General features: G+C 43.9%; 3 protein-coding genes across 3 annotated transcripts; 2 read left to right on the plus strand and 1 right to left on the minus strand.

Moving 5' to 3' along the window:
• Nucleotides 1-127: 127 nt before the first annotated feature.
• Nucleotides 128-1,811, plus strand: magoh (mago homolog, exon junction complex subunit). Its single transcript, XM_062556823.1, has 5 exons — nucleotides 128-326; nucleotides 901-959; nucleotides 1,073-1,183; nucleotides 1,300-1,382; nucleotides 1,473-1,811. The coding sequence occupies exons 1-5, from the start codon at nucleotides 236-238 to the stop codon at nucleotides 1,570-1,572; spliced, it is 444 nt and encodes a 147-aa protein (XP_062412807.1). The 5' UTR covers nucleotides 128-235; the 3' UTR covers nucleotides 1,573-1,811.
• Nucleotides 1,812-2,011: 200 nt separating this feature from the next.
• Nucleotides 2,012-5,933, minus strand: cpt2 (carnitine palmitoyltransferase 2). Its single transcript, XM_062556822.1, has 5 exons — nucleotides 5,416-5,933; nucleotides 5,086-5,166; nucleotides 4,882-4,988; nucleotides 3,477-4,781; nucleotides 2,012-3,204 (listed from the first exon to the last, which is right to left on the minus strand). The coding sequence occupies exons 1-5, from the start codon at nucleotides 5,592-5,594 to the stop codon at nucleotides 2,876-2,878; spliced, it is 2,001 nt and encodes a 666-aa protein (XP_062412806.1). The 5' UTR covers nucleotides 5,595-5,933; the 3' UTR covers nucleotides 2,012-2,875.
• Nucleotides 5,934-6,369: 436 nt separating this feature from the next.
• pfas (phosphoribosylformylglycinamidine synthase) lies at nucleotides 6,370-23,879 on the plus strand. The gene is made up of 29 exons (XM_062556825.1): nucleotides 6,370-6,488; nucleotides 7,440-7,564; nucleotides 9,356-9,488; nucleotides 9,646-9,751; nucleotides 9,957-10,155; nucleotides 11,656-11,761; nucleotides 11,950-12,090; nucleotides 12,249-12,373; nucleotides 12,545-12,673; nucleotides 12,769-12,900; nucleotides 13,045-13,173; nucleotides 13,293-13,366; nucleotides 13,576-13,732; nucleotides 13,841-13,902; nucleotides 14,036-14,197; nucleotides 14,316-14,417; nucleotides 15,028-15,159; nucleotides 15,376-15,606; nucleotides 16,161-16,341; nucleotides 16,679-16,762; nucleotides 17,192-17,347; nucleotides 17,774-17,893; nucleotides 18,148-18,293; nucleotides 18,628-18,835; nucleotides 20,161-20,252; nucleotides 20,778-20,892; nucleotides 21,312-21,458; nucleotides 21,846-21,986; nucleotides 23,234-23,879. Exons 2-29 carry the CDS (start codon nucleotides 7,444-7,446, stop codon nucleotides 23,545-23,547), a joined length of 3,945 nt encoding a protein of 1,314 aa, XP_062412809.1. The 5' UTR covers nucleotides 6,370-6,488; nucleotides 7,440-7,443; the 3' UTR covers nucleotides 23,548-23,879.
• Nucleotides 23,880-23,884: the final 5 nt, after the last annotated feature.

Consider the following 23,884-nt stretch of genomic DNA (forward strand, 5'->3'; position numbering starts at 1 on the left):
ATCATACAGTAGCAGTTTGCTACAGCCAGAGTCGTTTAACACTCCACACCCATAGGGAGCAGTGTTTGTTGAAAATAAATAATGAAATCCTGGCCTGTTTGACGTCAAAATCAAGCGCCAGAACGCGCACGCGTGATACACTACAGGAACAGAGCGGACGATTCATTGAGCAAAGCGCCGCCTAACTATTAGCAAGTAGACAGAAACTGCAAGTTTTGGATGAGCAGTTTTCAGAATGTCTACAAGTGACTTTTACTTGCGATATTATGTTGGACATAAAGGCAAATTCGGGCACGAATTTTTGGAATTTGAATTTCGGCCGGATGGTGAGTGAAAGCGCCAAGTATCAACGGCATTAGCAAATTTGCTAGCTAGTTAGCTAGCTCGCATGCTTTGGGCCTTTGAGTTAGAGATGGCTAACGTTAGCTTCTAAGTTAGACCAAAGAAGCTTGGTATTTTGATAGTGCGTTGTTTGAATAGTTTTGAAAAGCACACAATGAAGTTGAAGCTTTGGTTAAGGGCACATTACTTGTTCTAGCTAGCTAGTTCAGAATCATCCGACCCGTGTGTTGCTTGCCGTGGGACTGGCTATGTGTAGCATAAGCAACCCGAGGGACATACGTAAAGCTAAGTTGGCTAACTCAAGACTTAGTTTTGCATTATAGCAGTTGGTTCAGAAGGAGCCACTTTCAATTATGTACTAATGAACAACGTCCTAGTTGTTGCATTGTCGTGTACATACATTGTATCATAGCAGCAACTTGTAGTTTGGGCTCGCTTTCTGTGGATTTGTTGATCTCTATGATGAGCTGTTTGCAACACAACACCGCTGCAAATATCACGTACAGCCAACTTAACGTGTTAAACGATGCTTTAAAACATTCCTCTTTTGCTGAACAGGAAAGTTGAGGTACGCGAACAACAGCAACTACAAAAATGATGTCATGATCAGGAAAGAGGTATGGTGAATGTAATTTTAAACACTCTTGATTGGACAGCCTTTGATACTCTCCTCAAAACAACCAGTCTCTCATTCACCGACATTTTGGATCACTTTATTTTTACCTGAAAGGCATATGTTCATAAGAGCGTCATGGAGGAACTCAAAAGAATCATCGACGACAGCGAAATCACCAAAGAAGACGATGCGCTTTGGCCTCCACCAGACAGAGTTGGCAGACAGGTAGGATTGTTCTGCTGTTTTTATTAGGCATTATCTACACTACGGTACTTCAATGTTGGATTAAATGGAGCCCCATCTCTAACTACTAATACTATATTCTACTTTTCTCTCTGAAGGAGCTTGAGATTGTCATTGGTGATGAACACATCTCGTTTACGACCTCTAAGATTGGTTCTTTGATTGACGTCAACCAGTCAAAGTAAGTAATCACATGTTGATTACACAATGTACAACATTTTGCTTACTATATTATTGAATGGGAACTAACTTTGCCTTTTTCCATCATTAGGGATCCAGAAGGTCTCAGAGTGTTCTACTACTTGGTTCAGGACCTGAAGTGTCTGGTTTTCAGTTTAATTGGCCTTCACTTCAAAATCAAGCCCATTTAAAGAGGTCATATTTTCAGTTATTTTTTTTTTTCATTTTACATCAATTACGTTGTTTTTACTTTAATTGAACATGCTGTTTTAGGTTTTGTCCTCTCAGAACATTTGTAAATTTGCTTCTTGTGCATATGTTTTTCTCTTTTTAATAAATGATTGGTTGTGGTGTCTTGAGTACCCTTGCCCCTTGTCTCTTCAGTAGGAGGACAAACAAGATGCTAGTTATTAAAGTTTTTTTGAATATATTCTGACTGTTTTTGTCAATGTTTTAAGATTACATTTGACTAAGGGATTACAGGTTATGTGAGTTATTTATTAACACACTTGGTTTGTGAAGGAGTCCTGGCAGATGTACAAATTAGACATAATTGAAATTGAGAGATTGCAATCAGATAATGCAGTTACAATTATATGATGTAAATGTGAAATGTATTAACCAAGGCAGTTTGTAAGTCAATATTAACCTTCGAATTTATTGTGAAGAATTGGAAAATATACATGCTACCATTTCTGGTATTTCAAAGTAAAAATGTATTTACCACTTTGACAATGAGAAAATCAAGGTTGCACAAAGGTGATTAAAGGCTGACTCAAAAGTTGAGCTTTGTAATGTCAACAGCACTTAGTAGACATGTATAAGAGGGATGTGTGTAAACCTGCACCTAATATGAGCTAGTCAACTGTTCATCAAGCTATATCCAAGTTGGAGGACAAATCTTTTCAGTAATGTATATATATATATTATATATATAAAATCCTGTTGGGGAATCAGGGCATATATTTCGCCTCTTGGAACACATGTCTAACATGCAAACATGAATTTACATCAGTGAGTTCTTTGCTTAAACTAATGCCAGGACATATGGACCAATGGGTCAATGCAGATCGCTTCAGTGCTTAGTTCACATAACATTGGGTTCATGTAGTTTGTGTAACTTTACAAAACTAAAGGAACACTTCTAACGCTTTCCTGAGCTACTTCAGCATCTTTTGAGACTTGGCCTTATACATATATAAACCATGTTCTATCATTGCTGAAGATAATTTCCTGCTTTTTAATCGCTCAAACAATACTAATAATATACAGACTTGAGAAATGAAGAGAGTTGAACACATTTCAACTGAATGCAACTCTGTTAAAAAAAAAAGGCACCCGATGAATCAAAGCACATTCATTTTAGGGCAATGTGACGTAAGCCTGAATTAACCATGAATCAAGACAATAGGGAAAATAGCATTCCTTCAGTAAATCTTGTAAGTCAATTTAACATCGGGTCATTCATGTATTGGTGGTCTCAATTTCAGTGCTTTAACTGATAGGTTTGCCTTCAATGACCGTAAAAATGTCCTCCAGTGACTTGTGGACACACTGCAGGAACTCGTGCACATTTCTGGCTGGGTAGCTGGAGACATTGCATCCGATCCAGTCATCATGGACCCCGTAGCCCACCCCAAAGCCGTCTGGTACTACCGGGGCAAACCCTCCCAGGCTCACTGCAGGACTGGTGAGGGTGCTGGTGGACAGGATGTTGTGGTTGATGGCAGCGTAGGCAGGGTCGTGGTAGATGTCAGGCAATGCCATGCCTTTGGTGTTTGCCAGATAACGCATTGCAAACAGATGCCGATCGAAACCTTGGCCTGGGAGGAGACAGACAACATCAGGTCAACCAAATAAATACTATCACATTCAAATAAAATACAATGCTATGAAGTGTTTCGTAGGATGTGATTGTGGTTGCGACACAATGTGAATCTGTAACCATTTAGCAATAATTTAACATAAATGTTAAGTGTACCATGTGCAAACTTAACCAGAATATTTGATAACAAGACATGGTAAAGAAAATAAAGTATATAATGCAAGGTTACTGAGTGCAGTAAATCAGTCAGAGAAAACGAGACTTGCTTACCCATAGCTGCCTCTTTGGTGAGCTGTCCATGGTATTTGGAGCATTCATTCAGCAGGCCAAGCAGCTGATCCACGCTGTGTTTGCCTGGCTGCTGGACGAATGCCTCTACACAGCGTTTGGTGTGGACAGTGGCTGGCCGAATGGTCTCTGTGCGTCCGTGTTTGAAGGCGGCAGTGCTGCAGGACTCGTAGGTGGCCGCAGTCTGGCCGTACTGCCGCATGTAACCCATCTGAAAGGAGAGCTGGGCGATGGCGTCCGGGCTCAGCTTCTTCTTCTTCAGCTGGTTTTTGCCTCCTTCCATGAACTGCACAGCGTCGATCTTGAGCTTGGACACGGCCGCGGTGAAGTTCTCCTTGGCCTTGGTGATGCCGCTCTCCAGGGCGGCGTCCAGCTTGAACTCTAGCCGCCTCACAGCGGATGCCGAGTCCACTGCCGCGGGTTGGGAGCCAGGTCCCACGAGGGGTTTCTCAGTGCTGTCCTTGAACACCTCGTTCTGGAAGCGCAGCACGGCCACCCCGTCGCCCCAGGAGTGCTCGAAATTGATAGCCGCCTGCCCGTCCTTGGCCAAGATGATGCTGAAGGACTTGTCGTACCAGCGGTTCAGGCCGTCCCCGTGCAGCATGTTGTGGGAGATGTGGATGTGGTCACGCATCACCTCCTCGTCCAGACAGAGGCAGAACAAGGCGCTGTCCACCAGGCCCAAGGCCTCGGCATTTCCGGCAGCCACCAGCTTCTCCCGTAGTCCCGCCCAGACATCTCTGTTCTCGCTGGTCAGCACTCCCAACGGGAACGCCGGGGCTGCAGCAGTGTCCGACAGGATGTACTTGATGTGGGCCTGGATCTCGGCGGGCTTCACCAGATTGCCGTCTCTGTCCACCGCATCGAACACATACATGTTGCCCTTTCTCATCACCAGCAGGTGCCGCGCTTTGTCATTCGTGTACAGCTCGTCGCGCTTTGGCTTGGGGATGCGCGTGGAGTTGAACAGGCGGAAGTACTGCGACATGTCTAGCGGGTAGGCGTTCACCATGTAGGCCCCGAACCAGGAGATGGAGGACGGCACCCAGCGGATCAGCTTCTTGAAGCTGTCTGTGTCGCTCTTGGCTGGGTTGAGGTGGAAGACCTCTGGTTCCAGCACACCTGCTCGCAGGGTCTTCATGAAACGCACTGCAGAGCACACCATGTTGGTGGACCGGACGAGCTGGTCGTTGTAGTCCGGCTTTGGGTCCGGGTTGAAGGACATGAACGGGTTAAAGTTCAACACCACGGAATCTCGGGCTGAGAGGTACATGTCAAACCATGGTGCTGTGGGATGATACTGACATATTAGTGGTGCGAGGACAGCAATACAGATTTACATTCAGTATGAAAATATATACACTTTTATATGGCAGTGAAATCTCACCAGAGATGTAACTGGTATGCTTGTTGTTCTTGTCTTGATTAACAAGCTCCTCATGCAGTTGTTTTCCCACTCCATTTTGAAAGCTCTGAGCCAGCTTTTCTGTGGTGCTATAAGGATAACAGGTGAGTCTCTGCTCATCAATCAGAGCTAACAGCAACAAAAAACACAATGTTACACTGAAACTGTAAGGTGTGTCTACATTACCTATACTGGTCTTCTTTTAAGAGGGGCTTCTGGGCTGCCAAGTATCTACGAATGGTATCCTCCAGTTTAGGGACAGGTAACCTAGAGAGATGAACGTACAAGTACAAGTACATTTATTTCACATCAGTGCAACTGATACAGTAAAACTGACAATGAAAGCCATAGCTGCCCCCAGTGGCCGGAGGACATTAAACATGATGAACCTTTCACCTACATTCTTAACATGATTGCACAGACAGGGGTGACCAAGCCATTCATGGTTTTGACTATTATTACAAACAATGACCCGAATCAAGATGTCAAAGGTGTTGAGGTTGAGTTGCTACTAACCTCGGCAAGCTCTTCTGGTAGTGCATTGTAGGAACAATACTTTTGTGCAAGCACTCAGTTCCATCGTCACTGCTGTATTCACGTAAAGCTATCCTCAAAACCGATGAAGCTGTTGGATTTATGAAGTTTCCTTGTTTCCTTAGTGTTATCCTTGTTTGTACTGACAGCAAGTGTGCCATATCAATGAGTAAGGTAGCAAGTAAGCTGATGTTATGTTAGCTTTCCAGAGAGTAATGTTAACTCTACAACAGCCAATAAACGTTTGAAAGCTGACGCTGAGAAAGTTTTACAAGCCTTTTGCAAGGAAGAACGTAGCAAGCGCAAACTTAACTCACAGACACCACTGTCAATTTAAATCGGCCAAATAATCAGCCACCTGTTATTCCTCTGAATTGGGTTGAATCCCTGAACCTTTCGTATTTCCTCAATGACTTCCCCTTCAGTCATTCAGTAGACAGCGACCTCAGGCTAGGCAGTAAAAGAAGCCGAATCTGCAAGCACCGGACGGTAACCATGGACGTGAAGCTTGCGACAAATGTTCCACACATCCGGTCTGGGAGTTGCACTGAAAATAATAGAGAAATATCGCCACCTACTGGCTAATAGATTGTATGGAAAAGTGTATGTACTTGATCTTGCAGTGATAGAAGTGTTCTCGTGTACATTATTTATCATGGACAATTTATTTCAGTCGAAAACAAGACATGAGGCAGAAAAGTGTTTTCTAGAAGAGTATTGACATTAACAAATCTGCAATTATATCTAGAATTTCACTGAAGGCTTTAAACACAGTTCCAAAACAGATGTGAGTGACACACTATCATCAGCAATCAATCAAAACTGTCCACTTAGTGTTTTGTAAATCAAACAAACAAATAAACAAACAAACAGAAAGCAACAGCACTTCTGTTGTAATTGCGCATGCGCAGAACGGGGGTTACGCGGAACGATTCGTGTGCGCGAAAGTGCCCACGTGGGTTTGTGTGGTTGTGTGGTTTATGGGCTACTTCTCAACCCATTCTGCAAGGGTCATCTTCCAGGAGACGGAGTGCTGTGCCAGGAGAATCGCAGAGGTAAGAATACAGGAAGTTTACCTTTCTGTATTCCTCTCTGATTTTGTTATGCCTAACTTTGAAGTGCTAATTTGGCTATGGCTAATTTTTTATTAATCCATCAAAAATGAGTATTCTCTTCCCACCATCTCTTCTCCCATATTACAACATGAAGTTTTGCTATGTAGCCTAAAAGTGATGCTGAATATGTGTATGGTGACAGATTCGTTGTGCTTTGCTCTTTTACATCTCTGCTAAGTTGTATCTACTCTTGTTGGAATTATTCATTCATCCATCCATCCATCCATCCATCTATGCAGGTCCCAAACTTCACAATTTAACGTTACCATCTCTACCTGGCACGCGTTTTGTTACACTTGAACAAGGGACTTCTTTGAAAAACAACACAGTCACTTTTTTTGCCATCACTAACTGGCGAGCTAGCGCAACTCATTTGGAGAACACAACTCGGTACGCGCGACGGCATGTGCCTTGTGATGCAACCGGCAAATAATCAATTTGACCCTAGCCTTGAGTTTATCCTCGTGCACTCAGTAGCCTGCGAAGTTAAGGGACGGACGGGTCAAGAATTCGGTTTACATTTAGTTTTACAATCTGTTTGAATGTAGACTTTGAACAGATTGATCTCTGCGTATTGTCCTTTTCGTTAGATTTTGGGAGGTGAGTGGTGGTCTTTAGATCTTTATCCTGATCCACCTCATCTCTGCAGAGCCAGAGAGAGAGAGAGAGAGAGAGAGAGATAGAGATGCTATCGATATCTATCTTGACTTGATCATGCTCTGCACTGGGCTGGCTCAATAGACTGTCAGCTTTATACATTCTCTATACAGGAAAAAAAAAACCTTCATCAAACTTATTGATTTTGGATTAGGTCATTTCGATACAGCATGTAGTAAAGGGACTCTGCACTCTGGCTTTTTAGCTGACCTTACCTGACATCTCTCTCCTCAGGGTCATGCCTGTGTTGAGGTTCTACAGGAGAGAGGCAGAGGTCGGAAGGGCCCTTCAGAGGGTGGCAGTGTTGTACCCAGGGGTCTCCATAGAAACTGAACTCTGCTACAATGTGGAACTGAATGGTAAGTTAAGATGGCTGAAAAGTTATGGCTTAGATGGAGTTGCTTGGCTCACTATTATCTTCAAATAACCTTGTTTTGTTTGAAGATCCATATGTAAGTCAGATTTTGGAACTGTAATTAGTTAGTTGTCCATATACAGTACCCTCCAGAATTATTGGCACCCTTGGTAAAAGTTGATTAAAAATAGGTCTAAAATAATAATAATCTTTAGGTGATTTATTGTACTCCCACAATGAAAACAACGAGGAAAAATACACCCTGCAAGGGAAGCAAATTTATTCTGAGAGAAAGGAAAATCTCATAAAGAAATAAATGTTTTTAATAAAAACACGTCACTCACAATTATTCGCACCCCTACTTGTAATACCTTCTTAAACCTCCCTTTGTCAATAAAACAGCATATAATATTCTTCTCTGACACCCCATTAAGATTGAGAATACAAAGTAAGGGATTTAAGACCATTCATCTTTACAAAACCTCCCCAGATCGTCCAGATTGCTAGGTCCACACTTGTGCATTCTTCTCGTTGACTCATCCCACTGTTTTTCTGTGGAGTTTAGATCAGGGGACTGCTATGGCAATGTCTGAAGCTTGATTTTGTGTTCAGTAAACCATATTTGTTTTGATCTGTGCATTTGTTTTGGTTCATTGACCTGATGAATGATCCAATCATGACCAACTTTTAGGGCCTTGGCAGAGATTGTTTGATTTCCTTTGAAAATGTTCAGGTTTTTCTTGGTGTTCATGATGCCATGCACCTCAATTAGGTTCCCAAGGCCTTTGGGAATTAAAACAGCCCCACAATAGCACAGCCCCTCCACCATAATTCTGATTAGGCATGGGGTTCTTTTTAGTATAGTCATTCTTCTATGTACGCCAAAGACACCTTAAGTGTTTTTAGCAAAAGAGCATAATTTTATTTTCATCTGACAATAGACCACACTCCCAGACATGTCATGGTACCATTCAGTAACTCCTGCCATTTACATTGTTCATTAAATGACTCTACTAGCTTTAACCTGACATGCTGTCTAAATAATTTATTAGCAGTGAGGTCACTTTTGAAGATTTTTGGGGGGGACTTGGTGACCCCAAGATGATAGCTTTGTCTGTAACTCTCAACAGTGGTTCTTATGGATTTTTTTGCCTATCATACCATCCTCTATACTGTGCGTGGGAGCAAAATAGCCATGGGTCTTTGTCCAAGCATGTTTGCCACATTTCCAGATGATTAGAACCTTTTAGTCATCATTTTAACTGAAAATATAGGCATTTTCAACAAAATACCTAGTTTCCATAGACATTCTCTTACTTACAAATGTCAACACAATTTCTTTTTATTTCAATTTAGTGTATTCTCTTGTCTCTCCAATGTTGAAAAATGACTAGAGGATTTAGCCTCTGAGTGACTTCATTTTCATACCATAGTGAAAAAGAACGTCATGAACTACTTCTGAAAGTTCACAGACACTCTGATTTACTTTAAAATGTTGCATTTACATAGGAAAATGCTCCTGTTAAATGTTGTACATAATATGTTTCAGGGGTGCCAATAATTGTGAGCAAGCGGTTTTTGTTAAAAAATATTTATTTCTTTATGAGATTTTCCTTTTTCTCAGAATAAATTTGCTTGCCTTGCAGGGTATATTTTTCCTCATTGTTTTCATTGTGGGAGTACAATAAATCACCTAAAGATTATTTTTTATACCTATTTTTAGTAAACTTTTACCAAGGGTGCCAATAATTCTGGAGGGTACTGTAACTATGGCTGATTTCCATCTCTCTCCAAGGAGCTGGATCTCTCAGTGCTGACCAGAAGGATGTGCTTCGTTGGCTGTTCAGTCCGCCCCAGAGTGGAGATTTATCTGAGGAAGCATCCCTTAAGGCTGCAGATGGAGAGAGACTGGTGGAGATTGGACCCAGGTAACATTCACAGGAGCTGTCCTTTTATTGTAGTAAAAAGAGTGCTCAATCAAAGTCTGAAGTTTGCGGTGCATGATGAGATGATTCTACATTTCTACTGATTTATTTGTTTTTTGTGAGAGTGGAATTTGTCATTTTTGTCGTAACTCCTTGACAGACTGAACTTCTCCACGGCCTGGTCCACCAATGCTGTGTCCATTTGTCAGAGTGCAGGCCTCAGCCAAGTGTCTCGAGTGGAACTGTCCCGCAGACACCTCATCAAGGTTGGCAAGGCATTTTCTATCGTTGACAAAATATTGTGCTGGTGTTTTTCCTCCAGAAATTGGGGAAACGTGAATGGGCTTGAACATGGCCATGAATAATGGGGTGAGGGCTATAGTAACTATTAGCTGTGATCCAGAATGGCCCCTGCAAGAAAAACTATGAATTATGAATTTTGCCTTTGAAAACATCTATCGTTGCTTTCAGCCCAAGGATGGACAGAATGGGATGAAGCCAGACAAAGACATGGAGAAACTGATTGGATGTCTGTACGACGGCATGACTGAATGTGTGTACCTGCATCCAATCAGCTCGTTCATCGTGGAGACCCGCCCAAAGGAAGTGTTTGAGGTGGACATTCTGGGGAAAGGCCGTGCAGCCTTGGAGATGGCCAATGATGAGCTGGGTAGGAATGGCAAGGCTGTGGTAACAATGTCTCTTCCTCCCTGTGCATAGAAGAATGTCTTTCTTCTCTTTCCTACGGTCCCTGCTGCTGTGACTCTTATCAGTCACTGGGTTGCTTATCTGAACATGAAGCCTGGTCCTAGACCAAATGAGCACCTCAATGAAGATCTCCACTGAAAAACTGTCCCTCTGTGTTGAAGTGCTGTGTGGATCATTTTTCTTCCATTGCACTTATCTGGTCCATTGTGTGTCTGCAGTCTTGAAGGATGAGGGGCAGCTTATCACATGCATATCTTTCTCACTCACTCTCTCACTTTCTCATTCACTCACTCTCTCTCTCTCATTGATTCTCTCACTGACTTTCTCTTGCTCACACTCTCTCTCTTTCTCTCTCTCACTGACTCACACACACACACACACACACACACTCACTAGCACTCTCTCTCTCTCATTTCCTCTCTCTTATCATGTGTCTGTGGCCAATTTGATTAGACTGATTGTGGAGGTCACCTGACTCGAGTGGTGTTTTTAATTTCATCACAAGATCCACTGTGTACAGGTCTATGTGTGTTAGTTGGTCAGTGGGTAATTGGAGGTTCACTGAATTTCTCTGAGTCTGTGCATTCTGGAGTAACAAGAATTACAAATTTAAAAGGTTGAAAGGACAAGAATATTTCCCATCAGGCTTAGAATGTAAAAATCACTATTGTGGATTATAATCATCAGTAAAATCTGCTTAGTTTGTAGATATATATTCATAGACTCTCTTCACTACAAAAATACTCAAAAAGTAACTGGATAGTTGATCCTTTCTCAGTGTTTCTTGTTGATTACACTGCACTAACTTGCAACAGTATAGTAATGTTTGACTCTAATGTGACTTGGAGATAGTGCATCTAGACTTACTGAATGGCATCCTCTAGCCCAATGGCTTTATGACTGTACGTCACAATAGAACCAGACACTTTGCTCTTATATGCTCATGGCATGTCCATATTGATATCCGTGATAGCTGAGATCCAGGCAGGTCCTTTTCAAGGTGCTGAATAGTATGTGAGCTAACTGGTTGAAACACACAAATCTGTACAAGTAGCTCAACATTTGACCTTTTAGTGTACAATGTGACAATGTTGTATCATAGATAGATACAGTTAACATCATTGTTTTACCCCAGGGACAATATTCATAATAGCAGAGGTATACAATGTAATCAACAAAGTGTATTTATCTATGAGTGAAAAATTATTCAACATTGGTATTTTACACATTAAATGATATACATCCACATATTCCACATTCCACATATTTTAGTCCTGTGAAAATGACCAAATGCAATCACATCCTAATATTATTTTATCGTGTGTGTGTGTGTGTGTGTGTGTGTGTGTGTGTGTGTGTGTGTGTGTGTGTGTGTGTCTGTGTGTCTGTGTGTCTGTGTGTCTGTGTGTCTGTGTGTCTGTGTGTGTGTGTGTGTGTGTGTGTGTGGTCTGCGTGTGTGTAGGTCTTGCATTTGACTCCTGGGATCTAGACTATTATACGGCGCTGTTTCAGAGGGTGAAGAGGAACCCCACCAGTGTGGAGTGCTTTGACTTGGCACAGTCCAACAGGTGTGTGGGTGTGTGTGTGTGTGTGTGTGTGTGTGTGTCTGCTGTTTCTCTCTCTCTCTCTCTGTATGTCTCTCTTTGTATGCATGTCGGTGCTGGTCTGATCCATATGTACAAATTAGCAGGTGAGCAAAATGAGTTCTGTCCCAGTTTTGTCCACCATGCTCAATGCTTTCCTTCCTTATCCCTAGTGAACACAGTCGTCACTGGTTCTTCCGTGGCCGTATGGTTATTGATGGACAGGAGCAGAAGGACACCCTGTTCAGTCTTATTATGGGCACCCAACGCCATAGCAACCAAAACAATGTCATCCAATTCTGTGACAACAGCAGGTACTACACTGGTTGATTTTTATGTATTGTATGCCAATTCTATTTTGTCTGTTCTGTCTGATTTGTCAGTTTCTTTGTCTATTGATTTCTGTCGCTCTAGGAAACTCCAGTTTCTTTAGTGTAATTTGTTGGTGTGTGTGTGTGTGTGTGTTGTACAGTGGTATTACGGGTATGGAGCTGGAGTTCATGTATCCTCGAGACCCTACCCAGGCCAGCGTCTATGATACGAGACGTTCCACTAGGCATGTCATCTTCACGGCAGAGACGCACAACTTCCCCACCGGTAAAGCGCTATGCCATGGCGACATAAATGCGTTCATAATCAGACCTGAATAAACAATCTACATTTTTCATTTGTAATCATAACAGTAATGTAAAGAAATGCTTTCCTAGTGTCAAATGAAAATGAAACGGTTGTCAAGACGTAGGCCCGTTTTTTCCAACTGTGTTTCAGGTGTGGCCCCTTTCAGTGGGGCGACGACAGGAACAGGGGGGCGAATCAGAGATGTGCAGAGTGCTGGAAAGGGAGGTCACGTGATCGCCGGGACAGCTGGGTACTGTTTTGGTAACCTGCATATCCCAGGTAAGACATGCTGCACGTTAGTGAAGACCGCTCTGACTGTCACACATTGACAAGCTCTAAATTAAATGATCTTACTCTGGGATTCCCCACTTCAGGTTTTGCCCTCCCCTGGGAAGAGGAGGGCTGGGAGTACCCCTCTAGCTTTGCCCCTCCATTGCAGGTGGCTGTCGAAGCCAGCAATGGAGCCTCAGACTATGGCAACAAGTTTGGGGAACCTGTTCTTGCAGGTGAGACAAACTGACCACTGACCACTGAGTGATTAATAACGCAGCCCTATCTAACTATTTTGATGTGGACAACATTCGTTATTAGTAATATCCTACCTGTTCTTTTTCCTGTCTTTGTATGTTTTTGTTTTAAACGAATTGTAGGATTTGCCCGGTCCTTTGGCATGCGTCTTGCCAATGGAGAGAGACGAGAGTGGATTAAGCCAATCATGTTCAGCGGCGGGTTGGGCTCGATCGAAGACCAGCATGTGAAGAAGGAGGCAGCAGAGCCAGGTTGATAGTTAGAGTATTATTATATACTGTATATTATTTCAAATATGCCACTTTATGATGTGTCAGACAGTCATAAAAGGATGCCCCCCTCATGTTTTTGTTTGTCTGTACCCCATCAGGCATGGAGGTGGTGAAGATCGGTGGCCCTGTGTACAGGATCGGGGTTGGAGGAGGGGCCGCCTCCTCTGTGCAGGTATTCCACAGCACACTCCTTATGTTAGCATGGCTGGACGTGTGATGTAATGACACAATCTAATGTAGCACATCTATGCACTGGGTGTACAGATGCTAGTAGCTCTGTTGGCATTAATAGTAATAGTCTAGTGAGGTTTGACATACACAAGCATGCAACCCCTGAAAGTAAGTGTGTGTGTGTGTGTGTGTGTGTGTGCGTGTGCGCAGGTCCAGGGCGATAACTCGAGTGCGCGTGACCTGGACGCTGTGCAGAGAGGAGACGCAGAGATGGAGCAGAAGATGAACCGGGCGCTGAGGGCCTGTCTAGAGAGGGAGGCAGGAAACCCCATCTGCAGCATCCACGACCAGGGCGCCGGGGGCAACGGTACCACCACACCCCATAATATAAAACACTGGACAGATGCTGCTTTATTTTACTTGTGAAATGCAAATAGTATTTCTTTTTCTCACTTAATCATTTATTGTATTCCAGGGAATGTTTTGAAGGAACTGAGTGAGCCAGCTGGAGCTGTGATCTACACCAGCAAGTTTAAGGTGAAAAAGAGAATCATGCAAAGAACCTCTCATTGTCCATGTTGGTCTATTTTTCTGCCTTTTGTGTAAAGTCTTCATCTCTATCATGGGTCCTATGTGTTCAGGTTTTTTAAAAGTCCCCTTCTCACCTCAGACAGGTGACCCGACCCTGAGTGTCCTGGAACTCTGGGGCGCTGAGTATCAGGAGAGCAATGCCCTCCTGCTCCAACCGGCCGATCGCAACTTTCTGGAAAAAGTGTGCCAGCGTGAAAAGTGCCCAGTTGACTTTGTGGGCAAGATCACTGGTGATGGCAAGGTGAACTCTTCATGTACAGCAGGCACTAGTTATAGGCGTTCCTTGTCAACCCATATCTACAGATACACTCAGTGGTTTTGATCTCGTTCCTCATCATGCAAATCTGGCTTCTCTTTAGATTGTTCTGGAGGATGACGTGCGTAGTCGTGGCGACACCTCAAATGGGCGGCACCCTGTGGATCTGGATCTGGAGTGGGTCCTGGGCAAGATGCCCCAGAAGGTGGGTGGGGCCACTCCAGTCTCGTTTGCATGTTACATCACATTTGTTTTATTTAGCCGATGCTTGTGTCCAAAGTGATTTCAAACAAATGAAGAATGACATTGCAACAACACTCCATTGCAGAGATGATCTTTGGTAGGCATTAATACCACATCAATCAATACTATTACCAAAGGTTGGGTGTGGGCAAGTTAAAAGTGCTAGTCAAAGTGTGGTAGAAGGAGGAAGAGAAGAGTCTCTCCTGTTGGCTGGTGCAGCAGCAGGAACCGCAAACTCAGAACAAGACTCAACAGGCCAGTCTGAACCAAAATGGCCTAATTGAGTCAGACCCTTTAAAATGTGCAGAAGGGTGCCCCCTGCTGGAAAGTATATGCTAGGTTTTAGACTCCATACAAGAACAGGAAAGAGAAGGTTTCCTGCATGTGTGATTTAAAAAAAAAAGGTTTAGGTTGACTATGGGCCACATGTAAACAGTCCTGAGAATGAGTTGTGTATGTGTTGATTTGTGACCACCCTACCATTTTGTTTTTCTCTCTCCCCCCCCCCCCTTCTCCCTCTCCCTCTCCCTCTCTCTCTCTCTCTCCCTGTCCCACTCCCTCCCTCTTTTCAGGAGTTTGTGATGGAACGTTTGCCCCCATCTCTTGTGCCCCTGTCTCTGCCCTCCCCTCTCTCTGTGCTCTCTGCCCTCGAGAGAGTCTTAAGACTGCCCTCTGTGGCCAGCAAGCGCTACCTCACCAACAAGGTCAGTATGCACTGTAGAACTGTTGTAATTTCTCATCAGCTCAATTAGTGATGGCCTAAGATCTGTAACATCTTCATAACATCTGTCATTGTCCAGTTTATGCTGGATATATGGGCTTAGTTTAATTGAGTTAACTCTTTCAACAAAGAGACCTATATATATATATATATATATATATAGACCATATTCTAAATAATTTTGCCCTGTCACTCGCAGGTGGATCGTTCTGTGACGGGCCTGGTTGCCCAGCAACAGTGTGTCGGACCCCTCCACACCCCGCTGGCTGACGTCGCCGTGGTCGCGCTGTCGCCCTTCAGCCTGCAGGGCGCTGCCACAGCGATTGGAGAGCAGCCAATCAAAGGGCTGATCTCCCCGGCGGCAGGGGCACGCATGGCCGTAGGCGAGGCTCTTACTAACCTGGTCTTCGCCAGAGTCACGGCTCTCAAGGTACACGCTGCTAGAACGTTCTCTCCATCCATATAGCCTCCTTTCACTCTTTAGATTACTGAAACTATTCGCTGACATCACAATCCTTGATGATAATTATTTTTGTTGGTTGGTTTCTGTTATGCTTAATTTTGTAGTACTATATATCCATACTGACCTAAACACTCAAGACCTTGTAGCTTGATGCAGTATTTTTCAAAGATAAGGTCATGCACCCTACTAAGCTGTTATACCTCTGTACTATTCTCTTCAATGCACAACAGATAACAGTGCAGTTGGGATGGGTGGGATGTTATCAATACAGTAATTTCCCGCATATAAGCCGCATTGTGTTTAAGCCACAGGACACTGTTTTATGCAAGTTAAAAGAAACAAAACCATATTAGCACCATATTAACGGCTCCCCTGTATCAACCTCATAGCTGAAGAAACGTTGCAAAATCTATGTACAAGCTGCGGCTAATAGTCGGGAAATTACGGTACACTTTCACATCGAGCCATAACAGATGCTAATCTATCCCGGTGTCCGCTCCTCGTGTCTGTGCCCTGCTCAGGATGTGAAGTGCAGTGGGAACTGGATGTGGGCGGCCAAGCTGCCCGGGGAGGGCGCCAGCCTGTGGGAGGCGTGCCAGGCCATGTGCCAGGTGATGGGGCAGCTGGGCGTGGCTATCGACGGGGGCAAGGACTCCCTCAGCATGGCCGCACGTGTGAGCGCGGAGACTGTCAAAGCACCAGGTGTGTGTCTTTGTGTGTGTGTGTGTGTGTGTGTGTGTGTGCGGAGACTGTCAAAGCACCGTGTGTGTGTGTGCGCGTGTGCGCGTGTGCGCGTGCGGGTGTGTGTGTTGTTTATGTCTGTCTGTGTGTGTGTTCATTAGAGGTCTGAATCTTTTGCTTTGTCTGATGTACTGGTTATGATACAGTACCACTACATCGGCCGTAGTGGCGTATAGCCGCATTTGCAGTTAAAACAATCAAATCATCAAGAAATATTTTGTGAAAACAAGTTCTAGACATTTTCTTGGGAAGCAGAGATGGCACAAAGTTTGATCGGGTGATTTGCTTTGTGCTGCAGGTTCTCTGGTGATCTCTGTGTATGCTGTGTGCCCTGACATCACTGTCACTGTGACCCCTGACCTGGAGGACCCTGACGGCCAAGGTGAGTCCACTGGACACTCTCCGCTGCGCCAGTGACCCTTAGATCGTGTGTCTGTGTCGCAGGATGGACATTATATGATTTAGGATGTTGTCCTCTATATTTCAGTGATTTCAGGATCTTTGGCCTTGTCCAATGTATTCATGGGTTTCATCAGGTCCCTTTCCACAGGTGTATTAATCAAGCACCATGCAGTCTGCATTGATAATCAAGGTGCTTGATTTTATACACCTGTGGAAAGGGACCTGATGAAACCCATGAATACTGTTTAAAAAGCTTAAATGTTGTTTGCATATGAAATGAAAATGAACAATATTTTGGGGCCACCTTAGACAGACAATCTTTTTTTCTGATTAGATTTTGCCTTTATTGAAGTGTGTTTACATGAAGCACTCTTCCTGTGTTTAACCTCTCCTCCATCCGCTGTTGCAGGAGTCCTGCTCTACGTGCCTGTCAGTCCGGGCAAGCACAGACTGGGGGGCTCCGCACTGGCTCAGTGCTTCGGCCAGCTGGGAGACTGCTGCCCTGACCTGGATCACCCAGACAAGCTCTCCGCCTGCTTCAACACCACCCAGGCACTCATACAAGGTTCCTACAACACTCCACAGGCACTCATAATAAGCCATCTTTCAAAGGGTTCATAACACTGTTCAGGCACTGATGAGGGGTTAGTAACATGTAGTGCCCTGCAGCCACTCACTAGGCAGGTTTGTAACACTACACAAGTCACTAATGTAGGGTTCATAACGCCTAATACCTAACTTATACATTTACTTCTGAAATATCAGCACTACATCAACACAGCAATCTGCCACCACTAGTAATGACTCCTGTTGTATATGTGTGTGTATATCAATGACACCTGGTAACACAATATCCACATGTTCATTGTGAGTTACAGCAGTGTCACACAGAACTTATCTAGGGTGGTCATCAGTATAAAATATCCAGTGAACTACTCCATGTAAACTGTAGTGTATTGAAATTGAGTTCTGTGGGTTCTGTGTGGCGCAGATCGAGTGCTGAGTGCAGGACATGATGTCAGTGATGGAGGACTTATTTCCTGTGTACTGGAGATGGCCTTTGCTGGGAATCGTGGGATTGAAGTGAACTTGCCCTCTCAAGATGCTGGAGGTTTGTTGGATTGATGCATTGTCTTTAAACATATCTGTTAACATTTGATGCAGAGTATTTGATAATTCTCTCGCAGGCTCACATATTCACTCACTGATGTCTCTCTCTTCTCTCTCTCTCTCTCTCTCTCTCTCTCTGTGTCTCTGTCTGTCTTTCTCTCTCTCTCTCTCTTTCTCTCTGTGTCTCCTTCTCTGTCTCTGTCTGTCTCTCTCTCTCTCTCTCTCTCTCTCTCTCTCTCTCTCTCTCTCTCTCAGTGCTGGAGGTTCTGTTCTCTGAGGAGTTGGGCTTGGTTCTGGAGGTGTCTGAGCATGATGTGACCCGTGTGTGCCAGAGCTACACAGACGCAGGCCTGCTCTGTCACCGCATAGGCAGAACCTGTGGCTTTGGGCCCGAGTCCATGGTCAGTCAGAACCCATCCTTGTCACATCTCACACACTCCTAAAACATAGGAGCTAATGTTTATTAATTAACGTATATGTAACCGTGTTGAAGAATTTTTATATTTTCAGGCACTGAAATTGTCCTTGCTTTTAAAAAATGTTCTCATAGATCTCTGACAGGTTACCAAGTAGTAAAAAAAAAAAAAAAAAAACGAAAAACAATCCGCTTTACTTAGCTGGAGTTGGTCCAGCCAGCAGTTAAAGTAGCCAAGCAGCTACATCACTACACTCTGGGGGCATGAACTTGGGGGCATCATAAAGGAATTTGTACCTCTTATCTCTGCGGTCTCTTAGGTGACGGTGAAGGTGGATGGTCAGGAGGTGCTGAGCGAGTCACTGCCCAAACTCCGAGCCCTGTGGGAGAGCACCAGCTTCCAGCTGGAGCGTCTCCAGGCCGACCCGCTGTGCGTCCAGCAGGAGGAGGACGGGCTCGCCCGCCGCACCCAGCCCTACTTCAATCTGACCTTCGACCCTGCCACCATACCCAAGATTGACGACCTGAGTGAGTTTGAGTTTTTAGTTTCTATTCTACGGATTGTAATAGAATTACGTCTTGAAGAAGAAAATGAGAGGCAGACAATGGAATTCAAACTGAATACAAAATCCATAGAGTATACAAATGTGTTTCCCAAAGTGAAGAGGTAGCCTAAATTACTTTGTTATATAGCGTTTCAGTATTGCTGCTTTGACCATAAATTATGGATATTTTGGTTATTTCTGGCGGCTACATTTTGGAAATCATAGAAAGTGTTTTTACAAAGACTGGTACTTAGCATTAAAGGGATATTCCGCCATTTTTGGAAATACGCTCATTTTCCACCTCCACTCGAGCAAAACAATCGATATTTACCTTGTTCCCGTTCATCCAGCCATTCTGTGAGTCTGGCGATACAACTTTTAGCTTCAGCCTAGCATAGATCATTGAATCGGATTAGACCACTAGCTTCTCGCCTGCTAGCTTCATGTTTAAAAGTGACTAAGATTTCTGGTAATTTTTCCATTTAAAACGTGTCTCCTCTCAAGTTAGAAAGTGCAATAAGACCAACTGAAAATGAAACCTGGCGTTTTTCTAGGCTGATTTGACATGGAACTACACTCTCATCTGGCGTAATAATCAAGGCAACTTGCAAACGTACCATAGGCGCAGTGATATCTTACGCAACATCTGAAAATAGTCCCCATAGACAACAAGCAGTAGTAGTGCCAGTAGCTGCAAGTTGCCTTGATTATTACGCCAGATGAGAGTGTAGTTCCATGTCAAATCAGCCTAGAAAAACGCCAGGTTTCATTTTCAGTTGGTCTTATTGCACTTTCTAACTTGAGAGGAGACACGTTTTAAATGGGAAAATTACCAGAAATCTTAGTCACTTTTAAACATGAAGCTAGCAGGCGAGAAGCTAATGGTCTAATCCGATTCAATGATCTATGCTAGGCTGAAGCTAAAAGTTGTATCGCCAGACTCACAGAATGGCTGGATGAACGGGAACAAGGTAAATATCGATTGTTTTGCTCGAGGGAAGGTGGAAAATGAGCGTATTTCCAAAAATGGCGGAATATCCCTTTAACATTAGAACAGTTTATTAACAGTGTTGTATATTGTAAATACTGTATTCCTAATTTAATAAAGCATAGAACGATATTAATGAAGACAATTATGAGTTTTGGAGCATTAATTAGTGTTAGATGCAGAAGGGAAATACTGAGAAAGTAATCTTTTTACCCTGTTCATACTTCTCTGTTGTCTTGCAGTGATTTTGCTGAAATATTTTATCACAGTTTTAGCAACGTTTTATTTATTATTGTTGGGGTTATTTTGTCGCGCTTCAGGTCCTGGGAAGCCTCGAGTGGCTGTGGTTCGTGAAGAAGGCAGCAATGGAGACCGAGAGATGTCTGCATCTCTCCTAATGGCTGGGTTTGAGGTACGATTCCATGTACAGTAATTTCTTGTGTGTTAGCTGCATTGTGTATAAGCCTCAGGGCAATGTGTTATGCAAGTTAAAAGAAGCAAAGCCATATTAATACCATATTAATTCCACCCGTGTATTAACCTCATAACTGAAGAAATGTAGCAAAATCAGTGTATAAGCCTCGGCTAACAGTCGGGAAATTGCGGTGTTTCCAGAAGACGTTATGACGCAGTTCTCCGCACTGGCCCTGCCCCCGTGGCCTTTCATGCATTCCCTCACTTTCTTCAGCTGCCATGGATCACCCACGGGGGTGCCACACGTTGATGATAATGATAATAATAATAATAATAATAATGAATTTTATTGTATAACACTTTATATTACAGCAATCTCAAAGTGCTATAGAGCAAATATAAACATAATGCAATTAAGTGTTGATTGCTTTATTGGGGCTGTGACGCGGTGTGATGAGGTTGTGGATAAGTGAAATGAGCTGATCTATCTGACCTATCCTGCTACCTGTCCTTATCTGTGTAGGTATGGGATGTCACAATGCAGGACCTCTGCAGTGGCTCTGCCACACTGGATCCTTTCAAGGCCGTAGTGTTCGTGGGTGGCTTCAGTTACGCAGACGTGCTGGGTTCAGCCAAAGGTAAGCAGCAAAGGTCATATGCCTACAAACTCAAATGCATTAATGTCGTAACATGTATACACTGATCTGACCCAGTTCGTGAATTATGTAAGAGTGATTTGTTTATTTTTTTATTATTATTATTACTTCTTACGGGTCCAAGCAGAGAAGCTGCTCAAAATTCAGAAATTATTCTGATTCCGATTCTTTTAATTTTTGCTTTGTGCTGTTTAAAAGATACACATTTAATCAGATTTCAGCCTGTGACCCATTATGGTCCTATTATTGCCTACAATATGTTCTCTCCAGTTATGGTCCCATCTTGGTAGATCTCCACAACAGCCTTTGGATGCACACTGCAGTTGTGGTCACAGCTGTGGTCTCGTTTCATCACATTTCCTGATATGCCAATTGACTCATTGTGTGTCCTTCATTGCCAGGCTGGGCAGCCACGGTCACCTATAACCAGCGGGCACGGGACGAGTTCGAGCGTTTCCGGCGGCGCAGCGACACGCTCAGCCTGGGCGTGTGTAATGGCTGCCAGCTGCTGGCGCTGCTGGGCTGGGTGGGCACTGGAACCAGTGCCGGTAAGGAGGAGTAATGGCACTGATGCTGTCTGAGGGAAACATGGTGGTAGTGTAGAGGCTGCGGAGCTGGGCTAGCATACAGTGGCCAGCATACAGTGACTAGCATACAGTGGCCAGTAACACAGGACTTATACAGTAGCCAATGCAAATGTGTGGGTTCGATTACCAATTCCGACCGTTGACATTTTTATCTGACTACTTCTTATTGAGTAGTATTTTATATTACTCTGTTATTGTTTCAGGTGTGTGTGTGTGTGTGTGTGCGCAGTATTAGTCATGACTGTTTTAAAGTAATGTATCTCAAAATAATATATTGGTACATAATGCTGCAGTGATTGACAGCACTTGTTGTGCTCTTTCTGTTCTTCCCTCCCCACCCTGCTCTAGAGTCCGATGTGACCCTGACCCATAATAAATCAGGCCGCTTCGAGTCTCGCTTTGTGAGTGTGAGCATCCAGCCATCTCCAGCTATTATGCTGAAAGGGATGGAGGGATCTGCACTGGGTGTGTGGGTGGCCCATGGAGAAGGTAACCACAAACAAACACACACACACACACACACGCACACACACACACACACACATACAAGGTTGTGGTATCAGTAACGACACACAACTGATATCCTTATATTTTCCTTCTAGGCAGCACCATATACTTACCTAAACACATACATGTAACTCTCCACGGGAAAACCAGTTTGACGTTATATCGAACTGTAGAATTTGTGTGCTGAAATGGTTGGATTTTACATTTTTGAATGATAATGTCAAAATTCATACTTAATACCTTTTTTAAGAAGCTTTTTGAGACTGTGTTTTTAACACTTTTAATAGGTGTACAGTTTTGATTGAGCTTCATCAAGATAAGAGTGAAGCCTACAAATACAAATGCGTGAAACTTCGAGGGCTAGTACAATGGTATAGCCATAACTACTTTGCCAATGAAGTTACTGCGGAAAGATAATGGCCACAAATCAAATAATTCTTACATTATACAGCAGATTCTAGAGACGAATAGAGGCCATCACATTAGTCACAGACACGGGCTATGTTGGAGGCCTAGCAAGCCTAGAACTTTTTGGATGTGTTCAGTACACCTACGCTGTGCATGTTGCCTACTAGCTGACCAAACACAGCTTAATTGTGATAATGATAAATAGCACTTGGATAATCTTGATGCGCCTTAACACTTTCCTGTATTTGCACCACTGAGTATTCATGGGTTTCATCAGGTCCCTTTCCACAGGTGTATAGAATTAAGCAGCTAAATTATGAATGCAGAATGCATGGTGCCTGATTAACCCACCTGTAGAAAGGGACCTGATGAAACCCATGAATATGATCTGCACTTGGCAAACCGGACAATACTTGGCATGGAAGCAGCACTAACATTTCTGTTGGCACAAAATGCCAGCAAGTGTCTGGCAGTGAATTAAAGTAAATTGACACGTAAGCCGTGCCCAATCAAAGGGACAGATAGCGTTATATTGCCAATAAACTTTACACACACATTTCTCAGAATTCTGACTTTTCACGACCTGTATAACACTTTGAATGCCCTTATCTAAGTAGTATGCGGGTCAACATACTTTTTTTTTTTTTTTTATGGTTTTCACCCATGCTACTGGTTTTGGCGTGGAGGCTTTTAATTACTTGTACGTGTTGGAGAATGATCTCTACATTATCTGTAATGTAGAGTAACGTGTAGAGTAACACGTTCAACTGTATCTTTTCTGCTGTCCCCATGTCATGGTCTGTGTTTTATGTCTCGTTCAGGCTTGATGCAGTTCCGCTCTGACGAGGCACGGAAGCAGGTGATCGATGGCTCGCTCGCGCCCCTGCGCTACGCGGACGACTCGGGCCGCCCCACGGAGGAGTACCCCCTCAACCCCAACGGCTCCCCGGAGGGCGTGGCCGGGGTCTGCTCGGCCGACGGGCGCCACCTGGCCATGATGCCCCACCCGGAGCGCGCCACGCTGGGCTGGCAGTGGGCCTGGGTGCCCGGGCCCCTCCGCGCCCGCATGGCCCCGTCGTCGCCCTGGCTGAGCATGTTCAAGAACGCTGCGTCCTGGTGTCAGACCTCACAGTGACACGGGCCCCCCTGCCAGCTACTGTGTGCCTGAGCCATCATGTTTGTCTCGCTGCACAATCTTGACCAACAGTGTATTGTATACTGTTAAAGCATTAGTTTAGACATCTAGAATTCCTATTCTTAAACACATTCCACTGAGGGCAAGCCCCTTACCCTTCATGGTGGCGCTGACTGGACTAACCAGCCTTACATGCAACTCTAGAAGGTTCTCGCTTTATATGTGTCAACTGTAATAAATAATTTGCACTAATACTTTTTTCCATGAAACAATCACTACAGCTGTAACATGTTTTTGTACTGTCCTTTGAATTAAATCTAGACTTGGAGTAAGCATT

Source organism: Sardina pilchardus, chromosome 15, assembly GCF_963854185.1.
Source record: "Sardina pilchardus chromosome 15, fSarPil1.1, whole genome shotgun sequence".
Classification (NCBI taxonomy): Eukaryota; Metazoa; Chordata; class Actinopteri; order Clupeiformes; family Clupeidae; genus Sardina; species Sardina pilchardus.

Excerpts from the sequence above, each read along its gene's own strand:
- magoh (XM_062556823.1), top strand. The coding sequence starts at position 236 with ATGTCTACAAGTGACTTTTACTTGCGATATTATGTTGGACATAAAGGC. Across the intron at positions 327-900 it reads ATTTGAATTTCGGCCGGATG|GAAAGTTGAGGTACGCGAAC; the intron begins GTGAGTGAAAGC and ends TTTGCTGAACAG. Across the intron at positions 1,383-1,472 it reads ATTGACGTCAACCAGTCAAA|GGATCCAGAAGGTCTCAGAG; the intron begins GTAAGTAATCAC and ends TTCCATCATTAG.
- pfas (XM_062556825.1), top strand. The coding sequence starts at position 7,444 with ATGCCTGTGTTGAGGTTCTACAGGAGAGAGGCAGAGGTCGGAAGGGCC. Across the intron at positions 20,893-21,311 it reads CGTGCTGGGTTCAGCCAAAG|GCTGGGCAGCCACGGTCACC; the intron begins GTAAGCAGCAAA and ends CTTCATTGCCAG. Across the intron at positions 21,987-23,233 it reads GTGGGTGGCCCATGGAGAAG|GCTTGATGCAGTTCCGCTCT; the intron begins GTAACCACAAAC and ends TGTCTCGTTCAG.
- cpt2 (XM_062556822.1), bottom strand. The coding sequence starts at position 5,594 with ATGGCACACTTGCTGTCAGTACAAACAAGGATAACACTAAGGAAACAA. Across the intron at positions 4,989-5,085 it reads TTAAAAGAAGACCAGTATAG|CACCACAGAAAAGCTGGCTC; the intron begins GTAATGTAGACA and ends TTATCCTTATAG. Across the intron at positions 4,782-4,881 it reads GCATACCAGTTACATCTCTG|CACCATGGTTTGACATGTAC; the intron begins GTGAGATTTCAC and ends ATCATCCCACAG.